The 15,276-nt window shown below is 33.3% G+C and overlaps 1 protein-coding gene across 3 annotated transcripts in view; it reads left to right on the plus strand.

Annotated features, from left to right (window-relative positions):
* Positions 1-15,276, plus strand: part of LOC149557795 (hyperosmolality-gated Ca2+ permeable channel 2.1-like) — a 177,095-nt gene that overhangs the window by 109,082 nt on the left and 52,737 nt on the right. For all 3 annotated transcript variants that reach the window (XM_089832288.1, XM_089832290.1, XM_089832289.1), the window contains exon 8: positions 14,690-14,969. In XM_089832288.1, the coding sequence (XP_089688414.1) occupies positions 14,690-14,969 (280 nt within the window). The remainder of the gene's footprint in view (positions 1-14,689; positions 14,970-15,276) is intronic.

A 15,276-nucleotide genomic window follows, 5' to 3' on the forward strand; every position in this document is an offset into this window, starting at 1 on the left:
ACTCATATTCCCGCTGCCAAACAGACCCAAATGGCTTTTGGTAAGTCCTTTATATGGGGTAGAATTTTACAAAAAGCTATTTGTTTAGTCAATGTAAAAGATGAGCAAGCCATTGTTTTTGGCAATATCTAGTTTGCAACTACTAATATGTATATCCATAGATAGGTAGATAGATAGATATACATATACACACACACTTTACCCCCATAGTTTATTATTATTAAGTAGTTTCTATATAGATATATACACACACACACACTTTTTACCCCCATAGTTTATTATTATTAAGTAGTTTCTTTATATAATATAATATAATTGAATGTATACTTTATAAATTTCACATTATTTTAATTACTAATTTATTAGTCCCTGCCTTTATATAAGGCAGCAGAGGAACTAATGTTCCCATTAGCCCCCCTCTCGACTGAATTAATTTTTTCCACGCAAAAATATATCGTTCAACTAAGGTTTTAGACATGGTATTTTTTAATTGATTTGCAAACATTTTAATTTCTGAATTCTCATTGGCCGGAGGCCAATTTCCTTTCCTGGGCTTAAATCGTATTTTTTGGAATGAAAAAAACAGAAAAAGAATGTATTAAATATTTGATAAGCGTCTTAAAATTTTAAATATTTGTCAAAGATGTTGCGTGTCACATTAAAACCAAATAATTTTCCCACGTAAGGCAAGCATGCTACCATTGCCTATGGTTACCCTGCTTACAAGTGAACGTGCAATCACCTATCAGGAAAACGAGATTATTGGTAAGGTTTAGGCCAAACAATTTAAATAACACTTTAGTTTTTTATTACATAAGACAAGAATTTAGTTGATATATTCATCATTCAAATTTTTAAATATATTATTATTATTATATAATTATTATATTTGGTATTATTATTCTAGACGATTGGAGCTTCTTTGATAATAATTAAAGTAATATTAATTATATCTATCTTTAAATTAAAATTTCAATTAAATAATATTAACTCCACAAACTTTTTATACATTTAGGAAAAATATTAAGAATGTTTTTATTAAGTTTTACTAATAATTTCTTTAATTTTTAATGCCATAATGAATTAATCTATTAATAGTAATTATTTCTTTAAAAGCTATTTATATGTAATATCTTTTGAATTTTAGCTATTTTTATAAACATAATATTTAAATACACAGTAATATTAATCATATCCAATTAAACCTTTTGTAATTTTTTTATTAAACTCTATACAATAAAAAATTGAACTATAGTACAACATAACTAATTTGATAAATAATTTATTAGAGGTCAATAATTTTTTCTTGAATAATTAAATTTAAACTTCATATTTAACAATAATATATTTTAGTTTTTTAATTTTTCTTTTTTGAAGTTTGTGTATTATATTATAATTTAAAAAAAAACTTCAACATTTAAAATCAAATTATATTGAAACCAACAAAGACTCAATTGGCACACCTAAAAATTGAATCCATCTAAATTTGCACCATAAGCTCGCGGACCTGATTTCAGTTTTGAAAAAACACGTGCATGTCTAATCTATATTCATAGTCAACAACAATAGGAATTTTGAAACTATATAATAGTAATAAACTAGGGATCATTTATAACAGTGCATTACACTTATAATTTTAAATTTAGTGTATATTATTAATTATATATTGGTTCGCATTAGAATCCATGGGGTGAGGTGAGGGTAGAGGTCGGGTCATATTAAAGCCGTGATTTAGAGGAAATTCGTTATTTTCTTTAACACTAATTTATTATTTTCTTCAACAATATCTCACATGCCTCTCATAGTTTAGGATGATTGAGGCCCTTTCAAATTTGGTTGATGTCCACCATTGCTTCTTTTGCTTCTTTTTAGGGTTTGCCAAAGGTTGGAAAGAAAATGGGACAAAATGAAAAATTGTCTCCACATTAATTCCACTTGGTTTGTGTCTTGGAGTCAACCCTATTTATGAAGGATTTGTCAATTTGTCAATTTTTTCTAGGGTTTTATTTTTCCAGCAATTTTACACCTTTTTAACATTTTTTTGCATAGTTATTTCAAAATTACATAATAAATTGTCCATCAAATTCTTATATGACAACACCAAATATCAATCTATGCTCATGATTAGCATAATCAAAAGACTATTTAATACAAAAGGAGAAGCTAGAGGCCTACTCTTTGTCATCATAATGTTGTAAATGTATGAGTATATTAAAAAAATACAATATGACATCAAAGATGTTATTCATTGCCGATCCTATCCCTCCCAAGCCACCTATTAGAGGTGACCATCTATCCAACTAATAACTCTATCCTCTCATAGCATTTGAGCATATGGATGCAAGATCCTTTTTGCTTTAGTTACCTACGGAGGTGCTGGTGGGATGGCAACTCTTGGGGATGGCTTCCATAGGTTCCTCCACTTTCTCTTTATCTTTCTCTGAGATTGTTTAGTTCTTCCAAAAAGTTCTCTAGGGCAATCTTGAGGTGAGATCTATCCTTTGTGTGAATGACCCAAGTATGGCCATGGGATATCACCCATCTCCCATATCTGACCATCTTGAATTTCTTTTTGTTCAATTTGATTGTGGCAGGTACTTGCATTTCAATATTATACATGACTAGCATCCTTTGAGACTGAGCAAGAGATCTACTTTTACATTAAATAAGTTTTCGTTCCTATATTTCCAAATAATCCAGAGAATTCCCATAGAAAGACAAGACAACAAAATTGTGCATGTTTTCCAAAGGCTCAAGACGTGATGAACAAGCAGCCCAAGAATATTGATATTACCACTGATGGAAGGCTCACAAAGGTTCCAGATTTCTGTAGCAAAAATACATTAAAAAAATAAGTGCTTCAAAATTTCAGGAACTCAACATAAGTTGTGGACATTGAAGTCTCCTATAAGCTTTTTTATAGTGAGTCTACGAAGAATAAGTATGCATAGGAAGCATTTTTCCACGGGCTCCACCAATCTATACTAGATGGAGTCAATTTGTTTTTTCCAACATTCAAGTTCAAGATCACCCTCCCAACAAGTGCTGGTAAGTAGAGAATGTCATTATTATTTGTTAGGAGGGAATAGATGTATTTCATTTATCCAAAGGAAAGAAAACCCTCATCATGAGGGGTACATTGTCTAGGCTGTTTGAGTGTCTTACAAGCATATTTGAGGATAGAGTAGGTTCTCTATTGGGGTTTGGGGAATATGGACATGTAATTTCAATTCTTTCCACCCAATTAAGTTCCCATCATGAATAATATCTTTTAACCATCTGATTCCTTTGATTGTCCAACTTATACCTAAGCAACCTTGAAATTGAGCAAGTGGTTTCAATTCGTAAAGAAGATTTCACATAATGGACCTTTCCCAACAGATTGATATCGAGAGAATAACCAGGTTGAAGCATAATAGATGTTATATGCAAAGAGAATCTTTTGACAAGCCTGAACCCTTCTAGCTAATGAAAGGTATTGGCAGTCCCAAAGTTTTAATTATTTAATCAATCTTTCACCGTATTCATTCCCACATATTTCTTAAGTTTGCTGGAATTGCAAATGGTATGCCTAGGTATCCAACCTGGGGACTGGCCTCCCCAATGCAGTTTGGTATTTTTTGAACCATTCAGGTAGGGAGTCATTCCACGCTAACATTATAGATTTTAGTAGTGAAAGGTTACTGTCAGAGGCTTTACAAAACAACTGAAGTTTTCCCACTAATTTGTCATTGCATTCAACTGGAATAACTATATCATGAGCAAACTGTACATTACTGAGATCATCCTCATCGGGAAGGGTTATGCCTTTAACTGTTGGAGAGATAGAATTATCACTTAGTAGATAAAGCAAGGGATTTGCAGAAATGACAAATATTGTGGGTACTAATGGAAAACCTTGTCTTATAGATGTAGATGGGACTATCCCTTCTAACCTACAATCGCTTCTTCAACTCTAGGATTGACTTCTGCTATTAAAACCTTTACCATTATCTAGAATTGACTGGGGAATCCTGAGCTTTCCATCAGTAACTATATAAAAATCCATTTAATCCTGTCATAAGCTATCTCATAGTCAATCAACAACATTCATACCTCTTTCCCTTAGGCTTTAGTCTAATCTAGAGCCTCCCAACATGTGAGCAAGTTTTCAAGTATATATCTTCCTTTAAGAAATCTGGTCCGAGTGGGATGGATGATTTTAGGTAGTAGCTCTTCAAGTCTTTTGGCTAGAATCTTTGCCAAGATTTTATAAGAAACATTGAGGAGGGTAATTGACCTCCATTATTTTATGAATTTTGTCCCTATCTTTGGGGATAAGCTTGATAATTCCATCATTGATATCTCTACCAACAAATTATTTGAGATTGCCTAACTAGACACTTGATTGAGCTCCTTTTCAATCCAGTTAGTGTTACATTTATAGAATTCAGCAAGGAGCCCACCAGGCCCTGGGGCCTTTTCACTACTTAGAGCTCTAATAGAAGAAGCGATTTTTCCCAAGATATTCTTGGTCAAAGTGGTAGCCTTCTCTCCTACCATTTTTGGAATGATCGCATTGTTCTTTTCTCTCGCTAAATTCATGTCGACCTCCTTGTTTTGAGGAGAAAAACGAAGAGTAAAATTTGGAGAAGGCCTTGAGAATTTCTTTTTGGTTTTTAAGATTAGAGCCTCCATCTGAAATATTATCTCTCTTTACTTCTTAGATGCTGAAAGAAGAATTTCGAGCCTCTGTCACTATGACAAACCCAATTGGCCCTAGCTCTCACCTTAGCCCCTTGTATTTTGACATTTTGTATCTTTCTAAGAGTGTTTCTGGCAAATGTAATTGCTTCTTTTGCATCTTGATCATGTGGATTATTCTAATTACAGCGTTCTGCAACCATCAATCTATTGTGAAGATCCAGTTCTTCAGCTCTAACATCCTTTGTTAGCTTCTTAGCTACTATTTGAAGAAGAGCCATCTAGATTATCGTGTTTTAGGTCCACTTATCAGTGTATCTATTGTGAGTGCATGACCATGTGTTGTACTGATTAATGATACAGAGAAGTTCTTTAATAGCATCATCTTTCCAACAACTTGACATTTAGGGTGAAATAATCTTTCTTTGGAAAAACTTGATCTGTGAATGACTCAATGAAGACATGTGATTTTGGAATGATGGCCTGAAAGGGTGTATGTGATTTCTCTGAGCTTTGCCTCACCAATCCCTTCTAAACCTGAAAAATGATTATGAACATTGAACTTGTCCATCTTGTTGTAGATACTCTTACCATCTTTTTGATGGTGACACCAAGTAAACTAGATGCCTTGATTATCCCCTTTCCCACTTGCTAAGGGGTTAACAGTGTTTAATTTTTTGATCATATTATGCACTCTTTTTCCCATCCCCCTTCCATTCAAACCCATTGCCTCCTTGTTTGTCATGGGGCCCTTTGATCATATTAAAATCTCCCTCTACTATAGAGGGAATGTCCTCTAAAAGATACATCCATTCCCACACTTCTACCCTTTCTCTGTAATCATTGGATGTATACACTAAACAAACCCAAAATTCTTTATCATTATCTTTTAAGATGACCCCCACAACTCTATTACAAGGAGAATGGCTCCATCTAACAACCGTGGCTTTCCACGTACAATATACAAGAATAATAGAACCTCCTTTTTCTTTAATGTTTTTGGTGGTAAAACATTTGGCATCCCTCAATATGCATTTCAAGTTGATGTCATGATTAAATGGATCATTTTCACTTCTTGTAGCATAGATACATCAATTTTCCTATTCATATTGAGGAATCTTCTGATGATGCATTTTCTATCCGGGGATTCCAATCTCCTTATGTTCCATGTTGCTAGTTTTAGCTCCATCATTATCAAGGGGTGTTCCAAAGAAGTTTAGAATCTCATGTAACCCTTAGGAAGGGGTCTCTCTTGACATTAGATTCTTTGTTACTATTGGTAGATCGAAGAGGTCTTCGTCCTTCCTTTTGACCTTGAAATCAAAGGATTGTTCAACACCCAAAGAGGGTGTCTCACTCTTTTTATCCTTTAGATCCTTCACTGTCCTGCCTTTTTTCTTATTTTTTTGTGTATTGAAGGCATACATGATTTTTCACTCATCCCATCATTATCTTTATTTTGGGACTATGGCCCATTTTGATTGAGTTGATTCTTATCAAGGGGCAGTGTCATTTGTAAAGTTTCTGCAAATTCTTAAGTGAATCAAACTTATATTGTACCTTTCTAGGTCTGCTGTAGATAATCTTCAATAAATAGTCAATCGAATGAAATGATATAATTCTGGAAATGCTTAGACTTTCTGCAATTTGTCTTAGGGCAGTATTGATTTAAGGAGCAGACTTCAATATGTTGTGTGTCCTTAAACTTCAATCACACTCACCTCTTATACTATGACCTAAGGGCATGTCCCTTAAAGGGACATGACCCTCTCTAGGTCGGCCCACACTTCATTTATAGAAATCGACGCTCAATAGGAGATAACAAATGTATTAACTAACATAACTAAAGTTATAGTTAGTGCATAAAAAGGTTATTCCCAAGGATTGCCGCCCATCCTATTGCCAAGTGTAATGTATTTAATGCCTTAGAATGGTATACAAGGAGAGAAGCGTAATGTGCGGTCTGGACACTCAGACCAGTATGAATATCAATATTAGAAATTTAACATTCTCTCTTAACTTAATAATCATACTGGGAGATAACATATCTGGCATCATCAATTACGATAAATAAGCATAGAGTGATACTCTATATCTATTTGAGTCTTCTGAGCAAGTGGTATAATGAAATGCATGATACTACGTCATATAATTATCTTGTTATATTACTTACCACTTATACTAGTGATGTCAGTTTGCATGTAATGCAATACATACAGGATAAAATCCGAAGAATGATTAAATTCTTCATTTATCTAGGTTGCGACTCATAGGTACTAGAAATCCTATATCACAACTTGATCCTCAGTTAAGATCTACCAAAACACAGGATAAAGTCTAAAGAATAAATTCTTCTTTTATCCAAGTTGTGATTCATAGGCATAGAAATGTTCATGTCAAATGATCTTGAACTCACCTAGATCTAACAGTAGTTCTCTACTGTTCAACACATTATCTGAGAAATTGTCATCTCTTATAATGTCTTTTATAGAAGTATTCATTATCTCAGAGATCGTCACCTCTTAGATAATGAATACAGATGGTGGAGCCCATAACAGTCAATAGCCTAACAATAAAATTATTATATTAATAATTTAAAGAATATAATATTTCATAATTCAATCATACTAAGTCTTTTCTTGAAGTGATCTATCTTCACTCGAGAGAGAGGTTTGGCAAGAATATTTGTTGTCTGATCTACAGTACAAATGTATTCTAATTTTATAGTATTCCTGTCTACCATATCTCTTACATAATGGTAAGGAATTTCAATACGCTTGGATTTGTCATGAAAAATTGGATTCACAAATAGCTTGATGGAACTCTGATTATCACAATGAATAATCGTAGGATTGATGGCTTGACCAAATAGTCCCACAAGTAACTTCCTAAGCCAAACTGCTTCCCAAGAGGCCATCATTGCTGCAATGTATTCGGCTTCTGTGGAACTTTGTGCTACTGAAGATTGGTTCTACATATCCATGATATCATTGCTGATCCTCAACTAAAACAACATCTAGAAATATTTTTTCTATCCTTAACACTTCCACCCCAATCTGAGTCTGTGAATCCATGTAAATCCAAGTCAATTTTCTCATATTTGAGCCCAAGGTTAAGAATGCCTTGTATCTCATAATGTGTTTGACTGCAACTAGGTGAATCTCCTTTGGCTCACACATAAGCTGACATAAGGTGTTAACAACATAGCAAATATCAGGTCTTGTATTTACCAAGTACATAAGGGATCCAATCATCTCTTTGTAGAGAGTAGAATCTATGGAAGGTGATTCCGCTGGCGCTTCTTTAAGTTTATGTAAATTAGTCTCGATTGGAGAAGACATAGACTTGCAGTTCCACATTCCAAATCTCTTCAAGATATCTAATTTATACTTCCCTTGATTAAGTATAATGCTGTCAGAATTCTGCCTTACTTCCAGTTCTAGGAAGTAATGAAGAAATCCCAAATCTTTCATCTCAAATTCTCTAATTAGAGCTTTCTTGCATTGATCTATGAGATGATCGTTACTTGTTATTAGTAAATCATCAACATACAGTATCAAAATTACCATATCATCTTTATCTCTTTTATAATATAGATTTGGGTCAACTTCGTTCTTGGAGAATCCTAAGTTGGTGAGATACTTATCAATTCTTTCGTACCAAGCCCTTGGAGCCTGTTTAAGCCCATAGAGAGCTTTCTTGAGCTTGCAAACAAAAACTTTAGGATCATGAGTTTCAAATCCTTCAGGTTGCTCCAAATATACCTCTTTTGTAATCTTTCCATTCAGGAATGTTGATTTTACATCCATCTAATGTGCTTTCCATCCCTTCAATGTTGCAATAGCTAGGACTACTCTTATAGAGGTGTATCTAGCAACAGGAGCAAAGGTTTCTTCATAGTTAATCCCTTCTTTCTGAGAGAATCCCTTGGCTACAAATTTGACTTTATATTTTTCAATGCTACCATCAGTACTATGCTTTATTTTAAATTTTCACTTTGAAGAGACAACAAATTTTCCTTTAGGTCTAGGAACAATTTCCCAAACATCATTCTTTATAATGGATTGGTATTCTTTTGTCATAGCACCCTTACAAGCTATATGTTTAATAGCATCTGAAACATTGGTTGGTTCTGATTTAAACAAATTATTCATGTTTTTTGTATAACTAAAAAATCATTTGGGTCTTTTGCTTTCTCTGACTATTTTGGATGGTGCAGCGAAGTTTTGTGCTTCCTCTATTGTCTTAATGGCCCAAAGTGGTCTTTTCTTAGAATTTTGAGTTTCTTCAAGATTAAAATTTTGAATTTCATCTTCAATTTCTTCACTGTTCTCCTTCTGAGACTCAAATTCAGTATTTCTTTCAGAACTAGGTAAAGGAGAGGGTTCTTTAGAACTTAGGGCTCTTTTGAATGCTAAATCTTCTTCAAAATTACATCCCTACTAAGCTCAGTATTTTTCTGACCAGGTATGAAAATCTTATATGCTTTAGATGTTTCACTATATCTTACAAAAATACCTTTCCTCCCAGAGGGTTTTAACTTAGTTCTCTTTTCATTTGGAACATGTATATAAATTAGGCACCCAAAAATCCTAAGATGACTTATATTGGGTTTAACCTTAGTAAAAACTTCTTCAAGATTCTATCTCTAAGGTAAGAGTGAAGATTTCTGTTTTGAATATAGACAATAGTACAAGAGGCTTCTGCCCAAAGATAATATTCTAGATTTTGATCAAATATCATAGCTCTTGCGGCTTCTATAATTGTTCTATTCTTCCTTTTTGCTACCCCGTTTTGTTGCAGGTTATAAGGAATGGTATACTCCCTCTTAAGTCCTTTTTTTTATAGAACCTTTTAAACAAATCTGAGGTGTATTCGCCCTCATTATCAGTCCCAAGAGTTTTAATTTTATGTCTTGATAAGTTCTAAGTTAAGGTTTTGAATTCTTTAAATCTCTTCAAAATTTCTTCTGAATCTTTGCATTTTAAGAAGTAAATCCAAGTTTTCCTAGAGAAGTCATCTATAAAGAGTATATAGTACAAGAATCCTCCGAGAGAAGGAATAGACATAGGTCCACAAAAATATGAGTGGATTAATTCCTAAATATTGTTAGTTTTTCTAGTGCTATCATGAAATGGACTTTTGGTGTTCTTACCCAGAGCACACCTTTTGCATATGCTTGAGTGGTCTTTATTTACTTTAGGTAAACTAGTAACCATCTTCTCCATAATTGATAAAGTTTTGAAATTTAGATGTCTTAACCTTCTGCGCCATATTTCATTTATATTCACAGCTTCATCAATTAAGGATTGAATAGCTTGATTAGGTTCTGAATTTAATTCATACAAATACCCTTTTCTTTGACCAATCAATTTTCCTTTCTTAATTGAGGAGTTCTTAGCCTAGGTTATGACTTTACTGTCCATGAAAGCAACCTTATGTCCATCATCTTCAAGTGTTGTAATTGAGATTAGATTCCTTTTTATTCCTGGTACATAAAGTACTTCTTTGAGAAGAAAACTACCTGAATTTAGTTTCAAGGTGCACTTACCAATTCCTTTGACTGAATGTGCTGAATTATCACTGATGGTGACTTCGCCATTAACTTTTTTGATATAGAGTCTAGTGCTTCTTTGTATCTTGTAATATGTCGAGAATATCCACAATCAATCACCCATGCTTTAGTTGAGACTTCATTTGATAGTGCCGAATACAATGCACGATTCTCAGGATCATAGTTATTTTCTTCCCTGGTGATGTTTGTACAGTTCACTTGCTGTTTAGAATTCTTAGGGGAGTTAGATCTGAAGTGTCCAAACTTTTCGCATTTGAAGCATTTTCGTCTTCGGTTTGCCATTCTTTGATTACCCCTTGTCTTCTTGAAGTGTTTCTTCTTGCCTTTATAGGAATTTGTATTAGGAACATGAAGTTCTTCATTCTCCATTTTCAATTTCCCTCCTTGCTTTAGTTTTCTGGATTCTTCCTGAAGACAATCTCCCTTAAGTCTATTGAAGTCAGGAAGATTATCTCTAGCACTTACTCCTTGTGTGAATGTTTCCCACGAATTTTGTAATCCATCTATAGCCATCAGTGTTAGTTCTGTGTCATTAATGATGGTTCCTATACTTGCAAGTTCATCTCTTAGGCTGGCAACCAAGTAAGAATTCATTGATTCTTCCTTCTTTATTTGTATGTGATTTAGTTGTCTTTTTAGAGCAAGAACTCTAGTTGCATTGTTAACCTCATATGCATTTAGTAATGCATTCATTATATCAAATTAGCTCACAACCACTCAGCCTCGCGGTTTCTATAAGAAATTTTGGCTTCTCCACCAAATTCTTATCGATAGAGAAAACCCTAGTTGAATTGGATAAAACATTAAATGCTTCATTGCAAGAATGGAAGGGTCCTCGGGTCGAAGTACCAATAAGAAAAGGAGAATAAAGATAGCAATTAATGCCAAAGGGAAACCATATTCAAAATGGTTGGATCCGAATGTAATGTTCCCGATGGTACCCACTTAAGAATTGAGACTATGTTCTTATAAGTTCGATATTAAAGGACCTCTTCCAATTAAGTTTTATTCTTCAATAATTTTAGACAGTGTTTATTTCTTGTAATGGAGATAATGACTCTTTATAAGTTGGACTAAATCCAATATTTAGGTAAGCCAACAGTTGCATAAGAATCTTTTTTGAACACTAAAGGCTTGTATTCAAACTTATAAATGATCCTGGGTATGGTATGCTTATGAATCTTGTATTATGTAATCCCAATGAATTATATCAGTCAACATATTCTTACTGATATCTACTTGGTGTAGAGGAACAATGTTGCTGGGTCCAGTTAAATAAATTCTTAATGATCATATCTTCACATCTATACTTTATAAATGCCTTAATAATAATGTCCTTGCTGTACTCGTGTGACAGTATGTATCTATATGGAGCAATGATTTTAGTGACTATTTATTCTCATGACAATGACCAGACTGTTTGTTGGATAACCATGTATCTGCTGTTGTGGAGACACCTATCAAGCAATAAATGTGCATTCTCAAAGTCCTTTCAAAGTGCTGACTATATTTGATAAACTGTCCTGTCTAGATCACAGGCTTATTTCTTTTGGCACTCTACGTGATTGATAATAAGGGATAGAAAATATCGATGCTGGCTTGTAATATGTGCAATATCCTATCTCTTCTATTTATTTGTTGACTGCCGGAAACTTATCTTTGTCCCTTCTCTAAGTCTTCTCCACTCGATCAGTACCCATTCTATTCCTTTCTCATTTCCTCATATTAATTGCTTTCTCCATGACGTGAATCTTATAGCTTGTCCTTGGGGACGCTAAATGGATGTGTCTTTTCATATGCCTCTTCATATGGATTAGTTTTAAATATTGATTAATGGTATTACAGCCATTTATTCAGATAGTGCTGATTCTAATTAGATTATCATTGCTATTATTGGTGTTAATCTGATCCTTCCCACAAATGGCTTTTTATACCACTGTTCATAGGTGTTAATCTGATCAATTGACAAATTTTGGACTTATTACATGTGATGGTTGTCTCTTTGACAGTGTCACTCCATGCAAACTTACCGCTGCAGGCGAACTCGAAACTTAGCAAGACGTGATGCTATGAGGCCAAGGAATTGTGACCATAGATCTTTACTGACAGTCTTCTCTATCCTATTGGCCGTTGCCAGCATATATAGCCCAAGTCAATATGTGTTTAAGATTTCCATTTTGGTATTCCAGTGATCACAATCCTACCCTTTTGAATCATGTTGTGATTTAATATCTCATTACAAGGTTAATACCATTGGCTTTATGAACACCATAAACTTTGCAGATTTAATAGGTATTATTAAGTTGATACCAATTACTACATGGATCATTAAATAATGAATACCATCTATTTTATTGATTGATTAAATATTAATTTAATAATATTGATTATTAATTATAATATATTTGATCTTTAATTTTACCTATATATTATTTATTATTTGATTATTTTATTGATTCATTTTTTAGATTGCTTTTTAATTAGATTATGTTCTAGAAAAAGGGTATGTTACACCAAACTATCTCTTAACAATATATGTAACTATTATTTAGACAGTGGATCAAATAATGCCCCAACCAGAAGGTATTGTGCCGAAGAAGATTTCAGACCAGGAATTATTCAATCTACTCTTTTGACCTTTATCTCAATCCTTTTGATGAGGGAAACATCAAAATAATAAGGAAAGTTCTACTTGGATTTAAGACAATTTAATCAACCTAGTTATAATCATTTATGTTTGTGAAAATAGATAAAACTTCACTGTCGAATGTGAGACAAATAATTATCATAGTTTTTTGTCCAATTAGTTGTGTATCTTGGTTATATCAAAACATTGAAGATAGTTTCTTTTTAGTTGTGATACAATGGTACACGGTTATTTTTCCCAAAATGCAGTTGGAAAGATTTTTTCAGAGCCTTGCTTTGCAATGGCAGAATTAGAAGAAGGATATATCTCAACTCAATTGAAGGAGAATGAAGGATTACAAAAGCTTTGTATTCAAAGAAGAAAAAATAGAAACCCTAGCGTGATCATATGGACATGAAAGGTATGGCAGCCAAACTAGAATGGGTAATTGGAATCCCAATTCTAGTGGAAAGAGCGAATGGACTCGATTATGCCTTTACTTAAGGAGAATATATTGTGTTAGCTGCAATGGCACAGTTTTGTTCAAGATCAAAATTCTCTTCTCATGAACGAAAAGAAATTATACAAATATTTTTGACTTTAATTTTAGAAAGAAAGAGGAATTGGTTCAATACGCAAATCACCCTTAGTTCTTTTTGGATCTTTGTCGTCCAACATCACTTCTCAACTAAATCTAGAATTTAAACATCTATCCATCAAGGTATTGGGTTGGTTACCTTTTTAAAAGTACGTTAATCATCAATCATTGGGTGATGGAGTTTATGTTAGTGTTCTTTACCTATTTTTGAGTTGAACAGTTACAACATTTCTAAGAAGTGAAAAATATCAAAAGTGGAGCTCCTTTTCCTATTGGTCCAGATGGAACATGTGCTTCGATTGAAAAGATTTGTCTTGTATTTGGTTTTGGATCCCAAGGTTTGGAGAAAAGGGAGGAATGAACATGGGAAGCATAAGGATTATGTTGATTTGTACATGGTAAATCTGTCTTTTTCATGTGAGATAATCTGCTAGAAGTATCTCTAGCAAGTCTCTTAATCAGATGTAGGTTAATTGTTCATGGAGTTGGCATTCCATATCTGGATAAATGATACCAATACCACGAATTCTGGAGAAACCGGATAATTCAAATCAAATATGATGTATACATGAATTACAACTCTATTTAGCTTATCACAGTAATGACCCATGCTAACTTGATAAAAGCAAGAGGAATTAGTACTAAATGGTCAGTTGAATTTAGTTTTGCCTTGAAGACTCTTTTAGTTAATGATAACTGATCTTCTATTTGTTTGATGAATATCTGAGATATCTCTCAATAAATCTCTAAATATGAGGTTTACTGCTTGAGGAAATGTATATGCTCTTTTTGATTTACTCTTATGATACTGATTATATTTTGTATGAGTTATCCCATGCTTTATACTTACATGATGGTGTAAGTGACATTTTAAATTCCATTAAAGAGGTGAGTTGATGATTACATTTAATTAGATCATTAGATTATGATTTCTTATGCCATGTTGCTATAATTAAAATGCTTAAAATGGTGGTTCACTGAATGTAAATTAATTCTATTCTTATCTGAACTTCAATTCTAATGGCATTGTTAACATCTTTTAAAACTTGTATAAATATTCAATGTTGTAAATATTCAAGGAATATAAAAGCTATAGCATTTATTTTACCCCATAATGATTAAATAATTGTACCTTGTAACATTACAATTCTTGATACTTACCTAGTGTTACTTTACCACCTTATTCTATGTCTCATCTTTTCTGCAGGAAATTCGCAAGTCAGCTCATAACTGGTTACCTACCTAGCGTCATTCTTCAATTATTTTTGTACATCATTCCGCCCATAATGATGTTTTTCTCAGCAATCCAAGGGTGTGTTTCTTACAGTGGAAAAAAAAAGAGCGCATGTCCCAAGATGATCTACTTCATAGTTTGGAATGTGTTCTTTGTAAATGTTTTATCAGGATCTGTCATCAGTCAGATCACCACTATTATTTCGAACCCAAAAGATCTACCCAATCGACTTGCTAAAGAAGTTCCTATCCAGGTAAGAAACTCCAATAGCTTTACACATTCTTTAGTATTTTGGTCGCATACAATACTTAGAATAGGCTTAGCTGAGATTTTATAAAGGAATTTGTTTACAGTACAAGAACTGTAGCAGCAGACTGAGGATTGGTGTTTAAGTCACTTTTTATGTCTAGAGAAAAGTGGATCCACAAATAGTATTATAATGAGCATCTTATTTAAACATATTTTTCATAGTTTTATATCACTCATGTCTCTGCTTAAGTGCATTTACACCAACAGGAAATGGTGGTATCAAGGAGTCTCATGTTGTGAATGTGTCCATA

This window comes from Cupressus sempervirens, chromosome 5, assembly GCF_028749045.1.
Source record: "Cupressus sempervirens isolate cs-2001-9-10 chromosome 5, ASM2874904v1, whole genome shotgun sequence".
Lineage (NCBI taxonomy): Eukaryota > Viridiplantae > Streptophyta > Pinopsida > Cupressales > Cupressaceae > Cupressus > Cupressus sempervirens.